The sequence below is a fragment of the Melospiza georgiana genome, chromosome 10, assembly GCF_028018845.1.
Source record: "Melospiza georgiana isolate bMelGeo1 chromosome 10, bMelGeo1.pri, whole genome shotgun sequence".
NCBI lineage: Eukaryota > Metazoa > Chordata > Aves > Passeriformes > Passerellidae > Melospiza > Melospiza georgiana.
The window spans coordinates 18718888-18740452 of NC_080439.1; the positions used below are offsets into that span (position 1 = coordinate 18718888).

General features: G+C 41.3%; 2 protein-coding genes across 2 annotated transcripts in view; one reads left to right on the plus strand and one right to left on the minus strand.

Moving 5' to 3' along the window:
- Window positions 1-20880, plus strand: part of LIMS2 (LIM zinc finger domain containing 2) — a 32225-nt gene extending 11345 nt beyond the window's left edge. Inside the window, exons 2-10 of the mRNA XM_058031219.1 lie at window positions 2180-2339; window positions 3204-3270; window positions 3579-3699; window positions 12407-12556; window positions 13380-13530; window positions 14602-14694; window positions 15583-15631; window positions 15818-15893; window positions 16706-20880. Of these exons, the coding sequence (XP_057887202.1) occupies window positions 2180-2339; window positions 3204-3270; window positions 3579-3699; window positions 12407-12556; window positions 13380-13530; window positions 14602-14694; window positions 15583-15631; window positions 15818-15893; window positions 16706-16853 (1015 nt within the window). The 3' untranslated portion in view covers window positions 16854-20880. The remainder of the gene's footprint in view (window positions 1-2179; window positions 2340-3203; window positions 3271-3578; window positions 3700-12406; window positions 12557-13379; window positions 13531-14601; window positions 14695-15582; window positions 15632-15817; window positions 15894-16705) is intronic.
- Window positions 4334-10518, minus strand: GPR17 (G protein-coupled receptor 17). The gene is made up of 2 exons (XM_058031218.1): window positions 10393-10518; window positions 4334-6528 (listed from the first exon to the last, which is right to left on the minus strand). The coding sequence occupies exon 2, from the start codon at window positions 6495-6497 to the stop codon at window positions 5466-5468; it is 1032 nt and encodes a 343-aa protein (XP_057887201.1). The 5' UTR covers window positions 6498-6528; window positions 10393-10518; the 3' UTR covers window positions 4334-5465.
- Window positions 20881-21565: the final 685 nt, after the last annotated feature.

Genomic DNA, 21565 nt, shown 5'->3' on the forward strand with positions numbered 1-21565 from the left:
GTCACCATTATCTTTGTTACCAAGACAGTGGTGGGACTTGTGTGGGAATCCCTGCTGGGGTGGCTGCTGTGCAGTGTCCCAGCTGCAGTGCATTTCATGCAGGTTGCAGGCTTGAGTTGTTGTGAAATGCCATTGTGGAGGTGGCTGCTCTAGCAGAGTTCACTCTGCATGTTGATACTGGCACTGGTGTGTCCCTTGGGAGAAAGAAAAAAAAAAGAAAATTAGGGTTTTTTTAAAATGTTGAATTCACATTTATAAAGGAAAAAACCCAACAAACACAAGATATTGCTTTGCTGTTAGTGTCTAAAGTGTAACACTTGCTGGTTTGCCTGTTTTTTCTCCTAGAGGAGATTTTTCACTATGATGACATCAGTCTTTATTAATCTTGGCTGTAGGCTAGCTCAAGTCTTGGAATTTAGAAACTGAATTTTTCAACAGGGAAGAAGTACTTGAAGGGAAGATTATATTTTCAAGTCCTGGTACAGATTTGTGTGGTGTAGCTGGAAGAGTGATGACTGAAAACCAAGCTGATTAGGTGATGGCTTTGCTGCAAACACTGATGTTTTAGTGTTGACCCATTCCCTTGGTACTGTGTCAGGATAAAAAATATTTCTTTAACCTATAATCTCTAGTTTATGAAATTACAGGATTTCCTCTTGTCCCTAATTCCAGTCCATGTCTGTTTTTTTACATATCCTTTGTACTGCAAGAAGGAAACGAGTTGTAACAAATTTTTCCTAAATTGGTACTCCATTCTTAAAACTATTGTGGTCTGTCTTGTTTTTTGCCTCCCTTGGAACTGCAGCATAGAAAGTCAGTCTGGCTTTACTGAGGGGTGGCTCTAGGTCACAGCCCAGGGTGTGCCCTGGGTGTCCCCTCTGCAGAGGAGAGACCCTTGGCTCAGCTCAGGCAGCTGGAGTCAGGGCTGGTTCTGCTGCCCCAGGAGTGGGAGGCTGCTCCCTGCTCATTCCAGTTGTGCTCTGGGCATGAATGGAATACAGACACTGGCCTGGCTTGGAGGGCACATCTCTGACCAGAGCGAAGAGAATCTGCTCCTGGAAAAGCTTCTTGAATTACTGTTCTCATGAGGAGGTGGGGAAAGTAGCATGTTGGGTTGTTGAGTAACATTAACAGTGGAAAATCAGTTCAGAGTACCTTTGAATCTAAAAGGAAAGAAAAAAGCCTTTTAAAGCAAGCTGTCTTTGATTTTATGCATATATTACCTACCCCAGGAAAGTACCATACGAGTAGTTTGGAGATTTTTTTAACACGGTAGCAATTTTTTATACTTCTACCTATAAAATTGCAGTCTTTCCAATCATGGAAATCAAAAGGTGTCCAGAAGGCATAAAAAAAATTTTCTATAACTAAAGGTGTAGTAATATTGAAGTTTTACACTGTTGGATAGTCTGGTGGTTAAAAGGAAAATCACACTGCAACAAGAAACTGAGATATACCTGATAATTTTTCCCCCCTGCTTTGCACATGTGCTATACATTTTAAAACTGCATTAACTTATAGTAGCATGCTGGCAAGCATAAGAACTTTGTGGAAGAGATTAGGGTGATTCCTTATTCTAGGGTAGGTTGTGGAAGAGATTAGGGTGATTCCTTATTCTAGGGTAGGCTGAGGAAATGTTATGTGATTTATAAGTGTGGCTTGGGTGGGGGGGGGGGGCTTGCCTCATGTTCTGAGGAAATGAAGCTGAGGTGTTGGCCATGCCAGCTAGAGGGACTTCTCCCTGCCCATAGCGTTTGACAGTTTGAACTAATTTGTCAGGAGGACAGGGGCCTGTGGAGGGGGAAATGGTTTGTTACTGCTGACAGTGAAGGGGAAGAGTGCAGTGGGATATCAGTGCTGACTACACATCAGAAAATCCATGGGCCCAAGAAGTCAGGATCATTGGGTTTGCTGCTCCCCAAACTGATGATTTGTGAGAAATAGTGGGTATTTGCTATGAGCTGTTAGCAGTATGATGTAATGGGGTGAAGCTTTGGTGAAGTAGCCAAAAGTGCGCAATAGGTACATCTGTTACTTGACCTCATCTGCCGCATACGAGTTGTCAGAACCTTATTTCTAACTGATGTCAGTGACTCATTGATCTTTTTGTTGCCAAAGGGAGTTTAAAGCAGCTGGAATGTTGTGTTGGTAAATGCTCTTGCCCTTGCCTTTGTTGCAGTAACATGTCTGACGCTCTGGCAAACGCCGTGTGCGAGCGCTGCCAGGCGCGCTTCGACCCTGCCGAGAGGATTGTGAACAGCAATGGGGAGCTGTACCACGAGAGCTGCTTTGTCTGTGCCCAGTGCTTCCGGCAGTTCCCAGAGGGACTCTTCTATGAGGTGAGTTCCCACGCTGCTTGGAAGAGAGGAGAAATAGCTCTGATAAAGTGCAAGGAATTCTCAGCTTTCTTGCGTGTTTAATTTCTTAGCCATAAATATTTGTTGCCATTTTTTGGAGGAGCTTCCAACTTAATCTCCCTTTTTTTTTCTTCTCACAGCAAAAGCTGCTCTTTGGGTAACACGCATTTCAAAAAGAAAATAAAAGGTGTTTTGTTAATCATCACAAAATCACAAAATGGTTTGGGTTGGAAGGGACTTTACAAATCATCACGCAGGGCCACTTTCCACTGGACAGGTTGCTCAAAGCACTGTCCAACCTGGCCTTAATATTTCATTAGACAAAAGTGATTTTTTTGTCTTTATTTTTAGAGAATTGTACTAAACTGTTCCAGTTGGGCAACTGTAATAAGTGAACTCATTTAAAAGCTAGATTGAGTTCTTTTACAGAATATGCACAAGCACACATTTTGAATAACACATTGGTTTAAACTTGCTGTATTTTATTTTGGCATGAGTTTTAGCCTCATGTAAGAGGAACAGTGGTTCTGAACTAAACTAAAGCAAAAATGAAATAAAACGCAACTATAATGAAAGGATTTTGGGGTATTCTTCAGGATTTTTACTGTACTCTAGCAGCATTGCTATTAATTTACCTGTGCAAATTCACCACGAGGCTGAAGCCATATGTGGATATTTCTTGAATGAGAGCCTTTAAGAGTTGAAAAACAGGTGTGTAGGGTGCTAGAACTGGAAAATGTGACCTTGATTAAATGGTCATATCAATGGAAAATCATGCTGCACTGTCAAGATGTAAAAGTAGTTCAGTTATTCATGAGGACTCCTTCTCTCTTGTTTTGTTTGCAGTTTGAAGGTAGGAAGTACTGTGAGCATGACTTCCAGATGCTGTTTGCTCCTTGCTGTGGAGAATGTGGTAAGAAATGGCAAATATCAACCAGGGCTTAACAACTGCAGGGCTGTGCAAACCTTGCAGCATTGCTGGGACATCCAGTCCCTTGGGCTAGGGTTGTTTGGGTTGCTTTAAGGAGTCAGGAGCTCTGGATGAGAACAAAGCATGATACCAGCAGTGATTTTGGGCTATTCTGGTTGTGGGAATAATTTTGGTTTTTTTTCAAAGTTAGACTGTAATAGTAGTTATGGAATTAAAGTGGAAGGACTGTGAAGGACAGTAGATTTTGATTAGACTGTTTTCTGCATGGATCTCATGGTTTCCTTTTGCAGGTGAGTTCATTACTGGGCGTGTTATCAAGGCAATGAACAACAACTGGCACCCAGAATGTTTCCGCTGTGAGCTCTGCGATGTGACCCTTGCTGACCTGGGTTTTGTGAAGAATGCTGGCAGGTAAGAGGGAGCAGGAGGACAGAAAGTTTTATTAATGTGCTATTGATGCAGCTATGAGCTGCTGAGAGTGGTCAGTTAGTTTTACACTGAGAAGGAAAGCTTGAAAAGGTACAGAAGAAAGTTTAGGAATAACTTGTTAGGTGAGAAGTTCTTCATCCAATGAAACATGTTCTTGTTTTCAATAGAAACTCAAGTTTTAGTGGCTAGTGAATGCATTCTGGAAAAGAAAGGAATTTCAGGCAGAAGGCTGCATAATAAGTGAAAAAAGGGATTAGGTGATCTCAGGCAGGCTGTTCATCAGGTAAGCTGCTGAGCAGGAAATCAAGATGTAGCAAAAGGCCAAAAGAACAACACAATGATTACAGCAAAGTCTTCTCAGCCTGTCATTCCACTGGTCTTCAGAAATTATTTATTTTAAATGCAGAAATACACAATGAATCCTAGAGGTCAATTAATGCATTTAATTTGGAAATAAGAAATGAAAACACAAAAGAGAGCTTATACAAAAGCATACAATAATAAGAAAATAAAACAGTCCAGCAGTTAAAAGACAGTGTTGCACAATTCAGAGTTAATTTTATGAGCAGAGCCTAGTAGTTTCGTAGAGTTTATATTTTCACTAAGTGGTGAAGGAAGGAAGAAAAGTTCACATACTTGTATTTGTCCAGCAGGGAGTCTTCTCAACTCCCTCTTATTTTTTCATACTGCATGTAACCTCTGTGCGTTATTTATTTGAGCTGGGCATAATTGATTTTATTTTGGCATCTCATCTTGCTAGAATGGGCTGTTGGAATAGCACTTAGGGTGTTTTGGGGAAGCAGTCAGGATAAAAGCTCAAGCAAGATAAAGTATGTTTGATTTTGTAATTTGTGGACCAAATCTCAGATGGTAAGGAACTCGTTCCCAAAACTTAGCAGAGAGATAGGTGTGTGTGTATCTCTGTAACAATATATTTCACCTGCCACATGATTTCCTGTAATATTTATATCCATAGCATTGAAGCAGTCTTTTAGGAAATATTATTGGAAGCTTGTGTGTTCTTTTTTTTCCTTTTCGTTGTAGCAGACGTGTTTTGCTGGATGCAGTTTGTATCAGTGAGAATAACAATAATCCCTACTTATCCATAGTAAAGGAGTAGTCTTGCTAGATAAGTCACAGAAAAGAACTGTAAACCATCTTAAAGCTAGGAATCTCTTCTGTCTTAATTCCTGTCCAGACGGGGTTCATTGCTTCATTCTGATTTTTTTTTTCCTGTCACCATTTAGTACCAATTTTCTCTCTATTACATATAAACACTTTGAATTCAGAAACTTGAACAAGATGTGCAAATGTGGAGGTTTTTTCATCGGGCAGGTCTGTCTCAGGAGTGGATCTCTACTGCTGGAACAATGTGAAATTTTAAATAAGGCTGTATGCATTGCGCAGAGAAAGCACTGAGTGCTTTGGGAATTCAGTTCTTTGAAAAAAAAAAATACATAGGTCCATTTCCCTCACTGTCCCCCTTCCCTATTCCTAAATGCTCAACCCTCAGTTTCAGTTCTTGGAAACCAGAGGATCTGTCCTTCTGTTTGCAGTTTCAGCAACACAAACACATGTGTTCTCTATGGTCAAGGGGTTCTTGTTAATGGCAGCTTCATAAAAACAACAGAACTTCTCTTTTCAGGATGAGTTTGACTCTGGTTGGACTGTCTTGCTGCATATTTGTGCTCTCAGCTGATTTTGGTGGAAGAGAGTGTTCTTAAGATGAAGCACTATAAGAGTCATGTTCACAGTTCAGATTTAGCACTTAGTGAGCTTTCATTTGTCTTACCCTCATATGTTTGAGGCAACATTATGGTCTTTTTAATGCAGAACAGATTGCACAAAGCCTCACGGAATTTCTCAGCCACAAAAAAATACATGATGGGGTCAAAGGCCCCGTTGAGGCTGGTGAGGCAGGAGGTGACGCGGTTGCTGAGGGCCAGCAGACGCTGCGTTTCACAGGAAGCTCTGCTCCCGTTGTAGTGGAGAATATAAATGAAGCGATTGACGTGGTAAGGTACAAAGCAAATTAGGAAGATCATCAGGACCATGATGATCATTTTGACAGCTTTTTCCTTTAGGTGTTTCTCAACTCGGTTCCCACTCTTCAGGCTCTGGATGATGAGTAGGTAGCAGGTCACAGTAGTCACAAAGGGGAAGGTGAATGCCACTGCTAAGGACACGAGGGCGTGGCGTGAGGCCTTTTCTCTGTAGAGCTGCAGGCACACAGTTGTGTTTTTCATCTGCACAGTCTGCACACTGAGCAGCAGAGGTGCCATTGCCACCCCAACAACGACCCACAGGAATACACACGTCACGTGGGCATAGCGGGGCCTGCGGAGCTTGATGGACTTCACCGGGTGCACGATGGCCAGGAAACGGTCAACACTGATGCACATCAGGAAGTAAATACTGGCGTACATGTTGAGGTAGAAAAGGAAACCTGTGAGTCTGCATGGGATCTCACCAAATGGCCAATGGTTACCAGAAAAATGGTACACCAGCCGGGTGGGGAGTACCAGCACAAAGAACAGGTCAGCCACAGCAAGGTGCATCAGGAAAATGTTGGCAGGTGTGCCTGACTTCTGGTCCCGGATGAAAAGCCAAAGAGCCAGGGCATTGCCAGCAAAAGCCAGGATGAAGTCTAGAAAGTAGAAAATGGCAAAAATCATGTTCTCAAGGTGTGTCTCTTTGCCACATTGCTCTGATGTTTCCAAACTGAAATTTGATTGATTTGAGCAGTTGAAGAGCTGGCTTGAAGCTGCAGGCCCATTCATTTTTCTCCACAGTTCTGCAGAAGAAAAAGCCCTAAATGTGAAAGAATTAAGACATTATATTACAGAAGAACTGAGATCTGTGCAAAACAAAAAAAAGACAGACTGAAGAACCCATACATGAAAGTCAGCAATGTCTCCTGTCTGCTAGCATCAGTGTTTGGTATGACAGATCAGTCTGAATTTAAACGTTATATTAGAATTCTGAATACCCTCTGCTCAGCTGAGTTTACCAGAGCAGTGATTCCCATGGAAGGAACCCCAATGAAGAGCTGGCTAGCTGGTGATGAGCTGGTCTCTAGCCTGTGCTGAGGTCAGTCTTATAACCAGGTAGTGAGATGCTTGTGTGTCTGGTTAAGAGGAGCAGGAGTGAGTTCTGTATATCTAACTAGAAAGTATTTGCTGTATTTCAATTTGGAAGCCTGATTCAGGACTTTGGAGTTCCTGATGAGTCAGCTTTTCTGAGCACAGGTATTTGTTGTAAGGTGATCTAGCTTAGAACATGTCTTGTTTTTAAAAGAGATAAAAGACAGGTCAAATATTGCTGTTATTTAAAAACCCACAGGGTTCCTGAACCTTTGAGCATTATTTTAGTTTAAAGTCCTGTGTTTAAGGCAAATGCACCTAGTTCCAATGTAGAAGGAAACTTTTCAGATGGGTAGCAACATCTCATTTGATGCTGAATTGACCCAGAGAAGATTTTAAATAATGCCCATGCTGTCAGTCACCTCTCAAAGTGTGTCATCCTTCAAAAACCTGAGCTCCACTGTGGTTTATCCAGAGCCTTTTCCAAGTAGAAGCTTAGCAAAACTGGTCTTAGCTCTGCCAGCCTCTGTTTGCAATGTCCTGAACAGCATCAACAAGAAGTGTGATAGGATTTTCTGAGCACCTGCCCATGGCTTTTTGTACATTGCTTGTCTGTGGGTGTAGGTAGTAGGGAAATGCAGGTGGTCTGAAGTTCCAGCATTGTCTCTATTACTTGGATTTCTCAGAAGTGTTACAGTCTGTGCAGCAGCACCTCCACTTTGCTCACTCTTGCCTTTTGTACTGACTGAGCATTTCTCCATAGTATTCAATACATCTTTAAATATATCCATTATGCATCCAGCTCCCCAACAGAATTCATTGTTCAGATGCCCAAAAATATTGGGATCATAGAGAACTGAAATGGGATTAAGGACAAACAAATATATTGGTAAATGTAAGAAAATTCTAAGGTAATTAATATCTTCAGTTTGGCTGCTGTTACTTTCAGGTGAAGAGAAAACTGGATTAACTGGAGACTAATGTGCTAGATCACTTCTGTTTGGTTCACAGTTGAAGAGACAAAGTCAACAGCAGGGAGACTGGATGAAATTTAGAAATTTGAAGTTCTGCCTATGGCCACAGAGGGCCCTTCTTACTTCATGCATTGCTTGGATACTCTTCTGGATTTATTACAAGTTGCTAACTTGCCATTACTTGCAATTGCATGTGCAAGGAAGACTGTACAGCCCTTTTTGTTCTTATCTGTAAAAATACTTGGGAAATTGTGCTTTTACATACAAAAAGAAAATGCCTCTTTTTTTTTTATGAAGGTTACAAGTTTGAGACCACAATTTTTTGTTTATATTCTTCATTTGTCCCTTACAAAGTAAATTCTTGGGCCTTGCAGGTTTTAAAGTTTGTATGGGATAGTAACATTGACTCACATACTTGTCCTCCCTGGATGCAATTAGTTTAAATATGTATTTTTCTGTTGCATACCAAAGGAGAAACACATGAGACCATGCCTTTTTACTGGCTGTTAATTTATGATGATGCTTATCACTTCATGTTCTAGGTATTAACCCTTTTTTTCATGTCTGGCCCATTGTTTAATTATGCTTTTCATCTGCAAAAGGTGTAAATCAGGTGATCTTTGTGTACACACCTGCTGGGGATAGTATTATGGCTAAACATTGCTCTGTCCATGGTTGTGACACCTGAGCAAGCAGTAGATGCTGGCTTGGAGCAGCTGAGAAAGCAGAAAGCAGGGTTGTCTGATGGAACAGACTGGGATGGCTCTTGTCTTACTGATAATGCTTTAAATCAGTTCCCAAAATGAAAGAATAAGCAGACTTTTCCCTGTTTTCCCTGTTACAAGCTGATTATTGGGAGTTTAACAGCATGATACACTGAACCAATTAATTTGAATTGCTTTCCTAAGGCAGATCTTGGAAATTCAGATTCAGCTGTGTGTCAGTGCCAGACTTAGAATAGGCAAGACTTCAAAGTTGAGAGCTTTATCCTCACTGATGGCAGCATCGAGTCTGCTGTGGATTTCTATACAGACATGCTTTCAGTGCAAAATGCTGTGAGCTGGAGTAGAAAGGAGAATGTCAGAGCTATCTGGAAGCCCAGTATGTCAGTGTCAGGAAGAGAGAGGCTTAGAACTAATGATAAAATTGGAATAGATTCAGTCGTTGCAAATGACAGCCTTCACAGGAAAGCTGCTATTATCTAATTTACTTTTTAGAGCAAGGTGAAGTGAGATTAATTTTGCTTATGTTTTAAGTTAAAATGAAATTTTAATTACAGCTTTAATGGGGTTTTTTTGTAATTGTAGTTAATGGGTGAAAATAGTGGTGTAGCACTTGAGTAGGTTCAGAAAAAAGCCAACATGTCACTAGAATTAATTGTTGGGCTTATTTTTAGACTTTACATGCTTTCAACAAAATTCTACAACTTTAGAAAAGTAATAATTCTCTGACAGTGTCTTCTTTAGAAGCTGTTGAAAGCCCTTTGCAGTTATTTGCAATTCCACTCCTATTTTCCTTGGGTTTATCCTATAAATTTAAAATAAATGTGTTTAGTCTTTTTATTTTTACAAACAAATCACTGGGTTTCCTATAGTCTGTATAAATGCTAAGAGCAAACTAGAAACCTTCACAAATGACCTATAATGTGTAGTCTGTGTTAAGCTGTATGGTGCAAGAGGCTTTTATTCCACAGACAGAAAACTCCTTTAGGAGTCTGGCTCATTATCCAGTAATTTCTGCTTGGACTGCACTCTTGATGTTGTGTGAATATTTAGTGATTTACGTATTGCTGAACAGAGCACTGTTCTGGAATGAGCCATTATCCCAGGCCTCCCAGGGCTGAGCTGAAAGGGGATGTCCCTGCTCATTTGAAATACATGCATGCACCCTGACCATATTTCATGCCCTGTTTCTCTTGTGCTCAGAAACAGGCAAGAGAACAATCCACAAGGCTGTCAGTGTGGACATAATGCAGTCAGTCTTTCAGCAGATGCTCTGTCTGTCATTAATGAAAGAACTAGCAGGAGAAATCTTTAGCTCATTGAACACAGTTACCTGGCTAGTTTGGAGCTTTTGTTTTCACACTGACCTGTATGTTAGGGTTTGTGGTAGGTATTACAAATTCCTGTTCTTGCTCTCAGCTAGAGCAGTTTCTGGTTTGTGCATTTTTATGATTATGATTTCAGTGTCTTGTCAATGAGTTATCTCCTATCCTTCACTCAAAGTGCTCTTCATTAGAAGTAGTCCTTTTCTGACTGAAGTTATTCTCTTGAAAATCACTCTCTGCTGAGCCTGTTTTTCAGCTGAAACACTTGGTTATTGTAAGCATCAAAGCAGTGTCAGAGAGCACTAGACATACTACACAACTGGCAAAATGGATATACATTAGGTACAAAAGTTTGAAAACCTTTTTTGTTTTGAAGGAGTGACATAAAGACAAGGAAATTATTCTTTGAAGTTTAGAAAATGCTACCTATTCTTAGATTCAGACATTTCCATTATATTCATCCACCTCAGTAGGTGTTCTGCTCCTCACTGGCACCAGCTAAAACTAATGCTATTAGGAAAGCTCAAAAAAACCCAAAAAAAGCTCCTACTAACAGAAGTTGGTCTCTTACCTCTGTACAATGCCGTCCTGTTGGTGGATTATAGGATCCTTTTGGGAGATGTCTCAACGAACTCCTTCTGATGACAGCAAATTAGAAACAGCAGAGCAAGCAAGATGATTCCAAGACAGTGCAAAGTTTCAGAGTTGCTGAGAGCAGAGGGGAGCCCCTCTATATAGTGTCCTCCTTGCTCTGATAGCACATTATCAGCTCAGTCACACAGGAGCAGGGGAGAGGACACCCCAGCACTGAGGAGCAGTCTTCTTCCCATCTGAGCTCTTGGCACTGGGGCTGCTGCTATAGATATGAGTATCCTGCATGAATATTCCAGTGTTCATGGTGCTTACTGAAGGCTGCTACTGAACCTCCAGCCCCAAACACAGAATCCTTGGAGTCCCCTGATTATTTTAGGAGGGTGGAGAGATGCATTGTTTGGGGGAAATCTAGTATTAACAGACACAACAGGACACTTCAGAATGGGATAATTCCATAGTGGTGGGGAGGGGGAGGGGGAGAGGGTTAGGGAGAGGGGAGGCTGCTATGGTAACAGCTTAGCCTGTCCAGCACTTCCCTTTGCTTCCAAAAGAGAGGGTCTGTGGGAGGGCAGAGAGTTTGTGAGTGGGGTGGGGGTTGATAATGGTTTATCAGTGCAAATGGCTGAAGGCATCTCATTCAGCTGAATGAGAGGGGTCTCTTTCAGGACTCTTGCTTCGGGGTCCCCGTGTCCAGCCCTGTATAATTACTCTGCATTTGACAGTGCTGAGTAAAATTGATGCCTTTATGCTGAGATGAGCACAGCTGTGTTTTTCCTTATAATGGGGTGCTGTCTGCTTTTTCTGGACTCTGTCTGGGCGGACAGTGCTTCCAGCCCTGGGCAGAGACACTTGCTGACAGAAGGACTCAGATTTGGGGAGAATAATAATGATACTTAGCACTTAGACAGGCACCTGCCAGCTGAGAGTCATAAATGTTTGAGGCCTCACAGCAACATGTGTTGTATTCTTGTCCTCATTTCACAGATCTAAGGGTAAATAATTCACCAGGGCAGAATTTTGGAAGGGGCCCTGTGAAGAACCTGCTACTTAATCTGTAAATCTGCCCTTTCCATTTGAGCTTTTTCTTTTGTGTGATGTGTTTTGAGAATGACCTGTAAATCTCAGTGAGTGTTTGACATAGTGATACAGTGAAAGGAATGAAGCAGACTTGTTAGTTTTGGGACACAGCAACCCACAGAAGTCATTCTCTGTCATTTTTCTTTTACCATAAATTCTTCCCAGCCCAGTGTTGCAGCTAGAGGGATAAGTAGTAGGCAACAGCTTCTCCGAGCTCCTAAGTATGGTGATAAGACCAATGGCTTCCATCAGCCTTCATAAGTTTTTTTATGCCTTTGCCTGAGCTTTTCCACCATAAATTTGGGTTATCTGCCTGTTTAGAAGTGTACTTGTAATGTGTTCAAGAACATGTGCTAGGAATACAGCTGCTTTTACCACATAAAATTCTATGGTTCTTAATTTTCTTTGACTTAGGAGTAAAAGGAATTTGCAGGCAACAAGAGGTCTCTTGTTTTCCCTAGATGTTGAAGACTAAGGAATCCAGACATAGTAAAAGGCATTCAAGCAATGCGCTTTGGTTTGATACATTTTATTCTCTTCTTGACTCCCTCCCAGTGCTGTAATGCCTCTGCTATGGTTGGATCCATTAGTTATAGATAGTGGGTGTTGCCACCTTTCCTTGCCCAGCTGTCAGAAAAGATCTGGAGGGTTGGAAAGGATCCCTAGAAGAATGACTGGGTGATACCCCTGATGGCACATAAATCAGTGAATGTTGGAGTCGTTTTTGAAGGAAATACAACTGTGTGACTGCTTTAGACTCATTCTTCTCTGTGAAACTGGACACCAAACTTAATTATGTTTATTCTCACCTCAGAAGACAGTTCTGTTACATAAAGTACTTCCTACAGTATGTATATGTTGTTTTAGGAGAAAGAGTTTTTTAATATTTTCTTTCCTTTACTTTGTTCAACCAGGCACCTTTGCAGGCCATGCCACAACCGTGAAAAAGCCAAGGGACTGGGCAAGTACATTTGTCAGAAGTGCCACTTGATAATTGATGAGCAGCCTCTGATGTTTAGGAATGATTCCTACCATCCAGATCACTTCAACTGCACCCACTGTGGGTATGTTGCCATACTATAAACTCTGACAAAAAAGGAGAGAGACAAACAGTTGAGTCAGCAGTGCAGGTCTAAACTTTGCTGCCTTCACATTGTTATTGTTGAGCAAATAGAAATTGTGTGAGGAGAAACTGAAATGAGTTTGGAAAAACTTCAGGAAGTTTAGTTTTATTTTGCCATTCAATATTCTCTTATTCTAACGTAGTTTATAATGAAAGTGAAAATAGTTCCTTGGCATGAATTTATCTGAAGGGCTGTGTGCAGATTATAATAGTAGAATTTTCCAAAAATAGGAGTTACCAGGCTGTCCAAAATAATTTCACTTTGAATACCTGGATAGAAAAAAAAGATGGCTTGATGAGCTGTGTCAGTCTTGTGACACTGTCCATTGCCACACTGATACCTGTCTGACCTGAGTTACTTGCAATGAAGGCGTTTTAACTGGGCACAGTACTGGCCCAGAATGGGAAACAGTGCAAGTAAATGTCTCAGTGCTGAGCACTGCTAGGATGGCTCTTGCACCTGAGCTCTGCCATTCAGAGATACCTCGAGTCTCAGCATGGCACTGTGAGTGTCCATGTAGGTGCACCTGGTGTGTCTGTGAGAGTGTCCAGCTGCAGACATGATGGTCTGCAGACCTTCTTGTCTGGCAATCTGACAAAGCAATTTTAGAAAGATGAGTTGACAATGACTGCATTTCACTAGCTAAAATGGCTGTATTTTAGTGTGAACGTTGCCTGAGTTAACTCTGAGTTTAGTGCTGCAGCAGTTGCTCCTGGGCGCTGCAGAGTTCCCCTCAGTGCCCTGAGCCGGGTTTGTGTTGCAGGAAGGAGCTGACGGCCGAGGCGCGGGAGCTGAAGGGGGAGCTCTACTGCCTGCCCTGCCATGACAAGATGGGCATCCCCATCTGCGGCGCCTGCCGCAGGCCCATCGAGGGCCGCGTGGTCAACGCGCTGGGCAAGCAGTGGCACGTCGAGGTGAGGCCTCCTGAACCTGAAACTGCCCCCAGCAGCTCGTCTGGAACAGGGCTGGTGCTGCTGGGAAGCTGTAGACATGCAAGGGGTCTGTGAGATATGGATTCAGATAAAACCCAATTGTTTATGCTTGGGATTGTCTTCACCTTTTGTGAATGAATGAGCTACAACAGGGCATCAGGGTTCCTAAGAAAGCTGTTTTCACAACTGTAATAACTTAATTTTAAAATTCATAATGATCCGTGCAGAATAGGGCTCACTGAAAAGCAGTTCCTTACTAATAAATGTACATATTTTGTATGATGCACTTAGATATACCCTCTCCAGTTTGAGTTACCTGGCACATAACAGTGTTGGAGTTTTTCCTGAAAGCTGAGCAATTCTTGCTTTTTAAGCCTTTTCAGTCCATTGTTTCTATAACTTTCAGCTGAGTCATCACAACTTGCTCTGAATTTTTAGTCATCTTTGTTTCAGTCATTTATGCCTCCTAGGGCTTGACCTGAGAGACATGCTGCTGCTCATTTGAGGTATATTCATACCAACTATGTTTATATTCCTGCTTCTCTTCCTTGAAACAAGCAAGATGATAGTCCACGAGTCTATCAGGCTAGACACAAAATGATTGCCCTTCCAGCACGTCTTCCACCTATCCTTAGTACAACTCTTAATCACTATAAATAGACTAAATATCTCCTTTTTTTTTTTTTTTTTTTTTTTTTTTTTTTTTTTTTTTTTGCTTCTATAAAGATCTTTCTTGTCTGTGCTTCATTAAAGCATTGACATAACAGCATTAAATGATAAGAGGTAGATTTAGATTAGAGACTGGGAAGGAATTCTTCCCTGTAAGGCCCTGAGGCCCTGGCACAGGCTGCCCAGAGAAGCTGTGCCTGCCCCATCCCTGAAAGTGTCCAAGGCCAGGTTGGAATCAGATGAGCCTTAAGGTCCCTTCCAACCCAAACTGTTCTGTCATCAAGTGTCATGTATTGAGCTAGGATTTTTTGCCATGTTTTTACCTGATGATGGGAAAATTGTTTTGCCTGCCATGAAAAATTGGGTTTTTTTTTTATTTTACAGCATTTTGTTTGTGCCAAGTGTGAGAAGCCATTCTTGGGGCACCGACACTATGAGAAAAAGGGGCTGGCCTATTGTGAGACTCATTATAATCAGGTAAATTCAGCCATCTGTGATGTAGGTATTGTTGTGTCTGGGAAATGCTTTTTCATGTTTTGTATATGCAAAGCTATGCAGATTTTGCATAATCTGAATTTGTAGATGCAATGGAATAATAAGAAATTAGTCAGATTTAACAGAAAAATAATAGTTTTTCTTGGCAGAAAAGTGATGCTGAAAACAGAATAGAAATGTCCTTGGGATACTGATTTTAATTTGTGCCATTGGCAGAAAATCACTGACCATGGGTTGAGATTAAAATCCCTGTGATTTTACTTCTAATGTGTTTCTGTGGGCTTCTTTGATAATTGCTTCTTTCTGTGGGCACAAGGCAACTATTGTGTTGTCTAAAACACAAAAAAGTAGATTAATTAAAAAAAAAAAAAAAAGAACAGAAAAACCGATCAAACCCTGTTTGTTCTGTGTGATTTGACTGAACAATGTTTTGGTTTGGAATTTTCTTCTGTCAGATAAATAACTCATAAGGGGTAAGTGTTGCTGTTATGACAGTAGCTGTATTTTAGCAATAGTTCTATTTTGGGATTTGTAGTTGAGCATCAGGAGATGTTTGTCTACACTAAGCATCATACTCTACCCATCCTTTCTTCTCCACAGGACTTTAAGATCCTCTAACAGTACTAGAGTGTGAGGCATCAACAAAAAAGGTTTTGTAGTGTTTAGTGGTATGAGATCCAAAGGAACATAGGCTATTTGGCAAGTGTATGAGAAGTTATTCAGAAGATTTAAATCGGTATATTTGGGAGCCTCTGGTGTATCTGGGAATTCTTTGATTATTAGTATTTAATGTCCACACCAGCTGTGTGATTTGGGAACCATGAGTAGTCAGCAACATGAGTTTGTATTCTTATTTCTTTTTCTGTGCAGCTCTTTGGAGATGTCTGCTACAACTGCAGCCACGTGATAGAGGGAGATGGTAAGATTTATTCTCTCCTTGTTTTGGGTTGCTGTCCTTGTTTCATTTGTTAGTGCAGCTGTTGCAGTCCCACAGTTGCAAGACAACAGTGTTTGTTTTCAAATCTGGCTTCATTTGAATTTGGATATAAATCTGAATTCAAACAATCCATCAGTTTCCTCTTACTTGGTGCTTTTACTTTTGCAGTGGTGTCAGCTCTTAACAAGGCCTGGTGTGTGAATTGCTTCTCCTGCTCCACCTGCAATGTCAAGCTCACACTGAAGTAAGTCAGTGTTTGTATTTTGGACCATGTGAGTGAAATGTTTGCCCCTAAGAAAGGGTATCAGCCTGGAAGAGCCATGAGCCTCTGCCTCTCTGAAGGCCAATATACCTTTCCTCTGTGGGAAGAGGTGCTTAAAATTCCACTGATTTCAGCACTGAAAGGGGGCTGACACTCAGCATCCTCTCTGATTTATTTTCCTTCATTAATCTATTCTGTAAGGAGGTTGGGTAAGAGGGGAGCTCATTCAGCAGTACAGAGGGAAGGCTCTGAACGTTGAGGAACTGCCTGTCCTGAATAACCTGCAGCCTCCATGTCTCCTTAACTGTGGTTGCTCCCCTCAATAACAATATTTGCTATTGCATAGATGATTTTGAAATAAAATACTGTTCTATTTACCTCAAATATCTAGAAGAGGGGCAGAAAAAAAACCAGTCCTACATTTTTCCCTTCTCAGGTTCAAAACTTTATCCTACTCTGCTGGGTTAGCTCCACTGGCCATATGAAGGAGCTCTAATTCATCCCAAAGGGGACCTCTGAAGTGACACTTGTATTCTACAGTAACAAAATTATTATTTTAGACTGCTACATGTAAATACATAGCAAAATATTGCTCCTTATTTACTTAGTACTAAAGACCTCAGTTCACTGATAAGAGCCCAATCTCTACCCTTGCATCACCAGATGAGGAAATGAGTTGTTTTATAACTGGAATCGAATGCTTGCAACAACACTGATGTAGATGCATGGAAATTTTAATTAGTGAAGCGTACAGTTTGCAAATACCATTTGAATAACTTTTCTTTGTGTTAAAGGAATAAATTTGTGGAGTTTGACATGAAGCCTGTGTGCAAGAAATGCTATGAGAAATTCCCTCTGGAGCTGAAGAAACGTCTGAAGAAGTTGTCAGAGCTGGCATCCAAGAAGATCCATCCTAAAGCTTTAGATTTAAACTCTGCTTAGAGCAAACAGGTCTGTCAGTCTCCTGACTGCACTCTTAACACCAGCTGCTGCTCACTGCAGCTGTTGATTACAGAAGCAATTACTAAGAAGTGGAACCAAAGATAAGCAGTACCTTCCCCTGCTTCTGGTGATGTCTCTTGCATCTAGACTGTCCCTTTTCCCAAGCAATTGTCTATTAACACTGGCAGGAAGAGGAATGTGAGTTCTGCTTGAGCAGTGCACAGGCTGATTATTAATTTGCCACTAACATTGCATTTTGCCTTTCTGGAGCTATACACAATCTTTCCTTCTTCACTTGAGCTGTACTACTCTTTCCACTCCTCTAGTCCAAGGAATTTGGAAAGAGTGGTTAAATGTAGGGCTGGAAGAAATGTCAGGTTTGCTCTTTCTCAATCAGTATCAGAATTTTTCTTCTTACTCTGGCTGAAGCAGTTTTTAGGGTTTTTAATATATAGACAAATAGTTTGAAAGTTGTCATTCTTTACTACATGTGAAAAGTTCTGGTCTTTCTCCTGATTCCTATAGAGAATATATGGGTGCCCTATCCCATATCCCAATCCTTCTGGTTGGTATGTTTACTGGGCAAGCCCAGGAACCAGTAGCTATGGCATCTGCACTGCCCACTTAGGCCCAGTGTTAAGGCAGCTAAGAAGTTTCCTTTGCTGCTTCTGTGCTCAGTACTAGGGAGATTTCAGCTGTCAAGGACACGTGAGCCTCTTCAGAATAGCTGGGTTCTCCTTAAGGAGAAGGTGGCTTTAGGAAACTAAACATTTTATTAGAACTGACACTCATTTTCTCTGTTCTCTACTACTACATGGCTGGTAGAGCTTCTGCTGGGCAATGTCCTGTCCATTGGCATAGCTGATATTTATTGAGGGAGTGTGGCTGGAGCATTGGTTACTCTTCTTCATAAGGAAATTGAATAAATAATATGGTACCAATTTAAGCACTTCAGTTTTCCCATTCTCACTTTATTTGCCAGCCAAGTATGTGCTTGTTGGTCATGCTCCACAAAGCCCAATTACCTGAAGGTGTTTCTAATGTTTACATTTTGTAGCAAATGTGTTACACAGAAAAACCCATTTTTCTTAATATTTTTACCCAAATAAGAGTCCCATTCATCTTTCTTTTTGAGACCTGAGTTTACTTAAGGAGAGGATCTCAGACATGATGCTAACATCTCAAGCATATAGTCCTCCTCTGAAAATTTGCCTGTCACCAGTGAGATTTCACTGGTCCTACTGTCTCTGCTACCAAATCCCAAGGTGCTGAGAAATTTCCTGGTTTTGGATATTCTCAATACTTCTTTAGAGGGGAGCCATCAACAGTGCTGTCCCTGAGTCCACCTGCACAATGTGAGAAGGTCACTGGGATCTGAGTCCCCCAGAGGTGAACCCCATACTTCCTTGTGCTGAACTAAGCTGAGCAGCCTGAAAATCCCTTCCCATGAACAGTTGTGAGACTCTGCCTGTCCCTTTGCAAGGCTGACAAGTACTGGAGGACTTACTGCCCTTTGCATGATTTAAATCTTGCAAAAAGTGGCTGGTTTAGTCAGTCAGATGAACACAGCAGTTGGGCCAAGACAGCACCCTGCAGCCACAGGTGAATTTGGTAGCAAGAAGTTAAAGCTTCCCCACTTCTTGTGTGTGTTAGCAGCAACTGGATTTGGGCAATACCTTAGAACTGTGTTATTGTGCTTGCTGGATCAATACCCATGGAACTGCACCAGGGATAGCAAAGCAGTGGTAGGAATTCCTGGATAAGTGATCAGAATCCCACATGTGAGGCCATCTCTTAGAGCTTCAGTGCCTTTGCTAACTCATTTCCCTCAGCTGCTTTGCTTTTTGTTGCTCTAAGTTACCATCATCTTTTAACTGGGTTATGCTGTATCCAATTTAACAATGCTGAGGGGATAGGTCTAATTTTAGCAGTAAACTCTTTCATCTTCTCCTGACCAGTTTGCACTGTAGATTCCAGTAACAGTAGCTGCTTGTGTCACTGCTTTAGGAGAACACGTGGCTATTCACTGTTCTCTCATCAGCCTTAAAATGGCCTTTTAGTTAAGGGCACAAAGAACAGCATGTCTTTTGGTGCAGTAGTGTGGCCCTGCAAAGACCCTCATTTACAATCAAACCTGTTGTTTGGCATTTTGTCACAGCATAGAACACTTGAATTCTGACCTAGGTGCAGCTCAGCTCTGCATAACATGCAGATTCTTCTCAGCATAAAACATTCCAGTCTGTTGCTCTAATCTCAGTCACAGGCCCTGTGTAATGCTGAATCTGAGCAGCTGTGTATCCCCAGCCTCCTGGGAAGTGGTGGAGGAACACACAGCCACACATTCCTGGTAAATATGGGAGGACTAAGTAACTAGCAGCCAGTCTCTCAGCAGCCACTCACATTCAGCAATGGAAAATGCATGTATGTGAATGGCATTATTTCTGTGCTGCCAGTGAAGTTTAATGGGTGCTTTCATCTTATCTCGTGTTAGAGATTTGGCAGACCTAGAAAGCTTCAGAGTTCTAAGAAGAGGTGATGATACCATTCTCTTTGATAAGCTGTTCAGTTCTCTAGGATTTGGACTATGTCCTTATCTCTGGGACTTTTTGCAAAATTGGTTATGAACAAAATAATTGTAATCCCTGGTCTCTATACTAATGGAGGGTGATATTCTCTTAAATTTTTAATTTTTCACAATAATTCTTTTTACACTTCTGGTGCCCATAGCCTGCAATGTGCAGAGTTAAAGTAGTTTGTTACCAATACATCTTGGTGAGAGTGGAGTTGAAGGAGTAGGAGAAATAACTATAGATGGCTTTAAAAAATGCATCTTCCTCTACTTCTGTCAGTCTACTTTTTTAAAACCAAGTAGAATGTAGTGCAAACTCACAAGTTCTCCCTAGTGCCTTGGTAGGCTGACAGGTTGGGTTTTGTTTTCTTTTTAATTAATATAGACAAGGTGTCAGTAAGAAATAAGCTGCATGCTTTTTTCCATTGCTGTAAATAGACCTGTTGGCCAAATTCTTCCTAAGCATCACACACTGGAGAGTAGAGATTTATATGAAGGTCGAGCTTGGCTCAGAAATCTACACTTAATAGAAGATGTCTCATACTATACATTTATATTTATACCTAATTCATATTTATACCTAATTAAAATCACTAACACTCACTGAGTACACTTGAAAATGGTTTTGCTTTTAGAAAGCATGGTGTGTGAGGCTTGTTTTCATGGGTATGCTAATCACCTGCAGTGCTTCTTTATGGCTCTAATCCTCTCTCTAGATTTGTGTCCTGGTGTTTTTACAGGAGTCTGTGCAGTGCTGGCAAACACTGGTCAGCCTTTTGTAGAGAGAATTCCTGATGTGACATGGCTGGTACTAGATGATATGACTGACACTCTTTCAGAAGTGATTGGTTGGGGAAGGAATGGATTGCAGGCAGGCATGTAATAAAGATGGTCCTACTAGCCTGTAAAGCACTGCTAAGTGCTGAGGGTATTAGACTGAGAAAAGAATTAGCAGCTCACTACCTTGGTTCAGGCCTTGATGGGTTCTGCACTGTGTAGAGCTCTCACTTTATCACACATTGTTTGAGCTGTCTAACCAAAGCACATGATTGTAGATTGAAATGCTGTAATACTGTGCCTTTGTATGTTCTTGTATTAAAGTTAACTGTAATACATTTTAAATCTTTACACAAAAAAAAGAAAAAAATTGTGCAGTGTACAGTTAATGCCATATTTTCAGTGCTTAGCCAGAGCCTGTTGCTCACTTTGAGGAATCTGGGGAATGCTGAAACCTGAGGCACTGTTGTGGTGAATTCATGTTTTGGACCTGTGCTGCTTCTGTGGTGATGTGTTGGTTGATGAGGATGTGCAGAAAGGGGTATCATCCTTTTAGTGGCTGTGTTGTACAAATTGTGTTGTGTAGGTAATGAGCAGATGGGATACTATGATAATTTACAGGATATAGTGGATATTTGGTTGATTTAGGTTACATGGATCTGGAGGAAACATTCACTTGGTAAAAAAAAAAAAGACATTGTGGTTGATTTTCTGCAGTCTTTATTTAAAAACCAGAAACAATACAGTTTGGCTGCGAGATTTTTTTTTTTTGTACAGGTGAAGTGTTGAACATTTCTCATCTATAGCTAGTTAGTTAGATCAGACACTGGGTGACAAAACCACTCTGGGTAATTAGACTCCAGCATTTCCATTGCCAGCAATGGACACTACAGCAGGAGCATCTAACTGCTTGCAAAAAGATCAGCTATTCTGACAGGTGTGGCACTCATTTAGATGCACAAAGAGAGTGGGCTCTTCCCTGCCACCATATACAAAACTCCCACCAGCATTTGAATTTTGTGCACACGTGTCTGAGGCAACAAGAGATCCATTGTGCATCCATTGGCAAAGTTGACAGATCAGGCAGGGCTGCTTTTCCAGCACTGCCAGTTGTGTCTCAAGGAACTTGGTGTAAATGCTTTAAGACATGTTCTTGTTTCACTGGGAGTGAGGGAGGAGTACTTGATCTGAGGGGGAACAGCTCAGCTTGCTCCCACTATAGTCTGTATCTGCTTTACACACTCGGAGCACACTCTGGTTCCTGTGGCACCAAAGTCATGTTTCTACAAAGCTCTTGGAGATGAACAAGTGCTGAATCAAATTTTACCACTCAGGCTGTCTGCTAAACAGGAAGCAGAAGAGATCA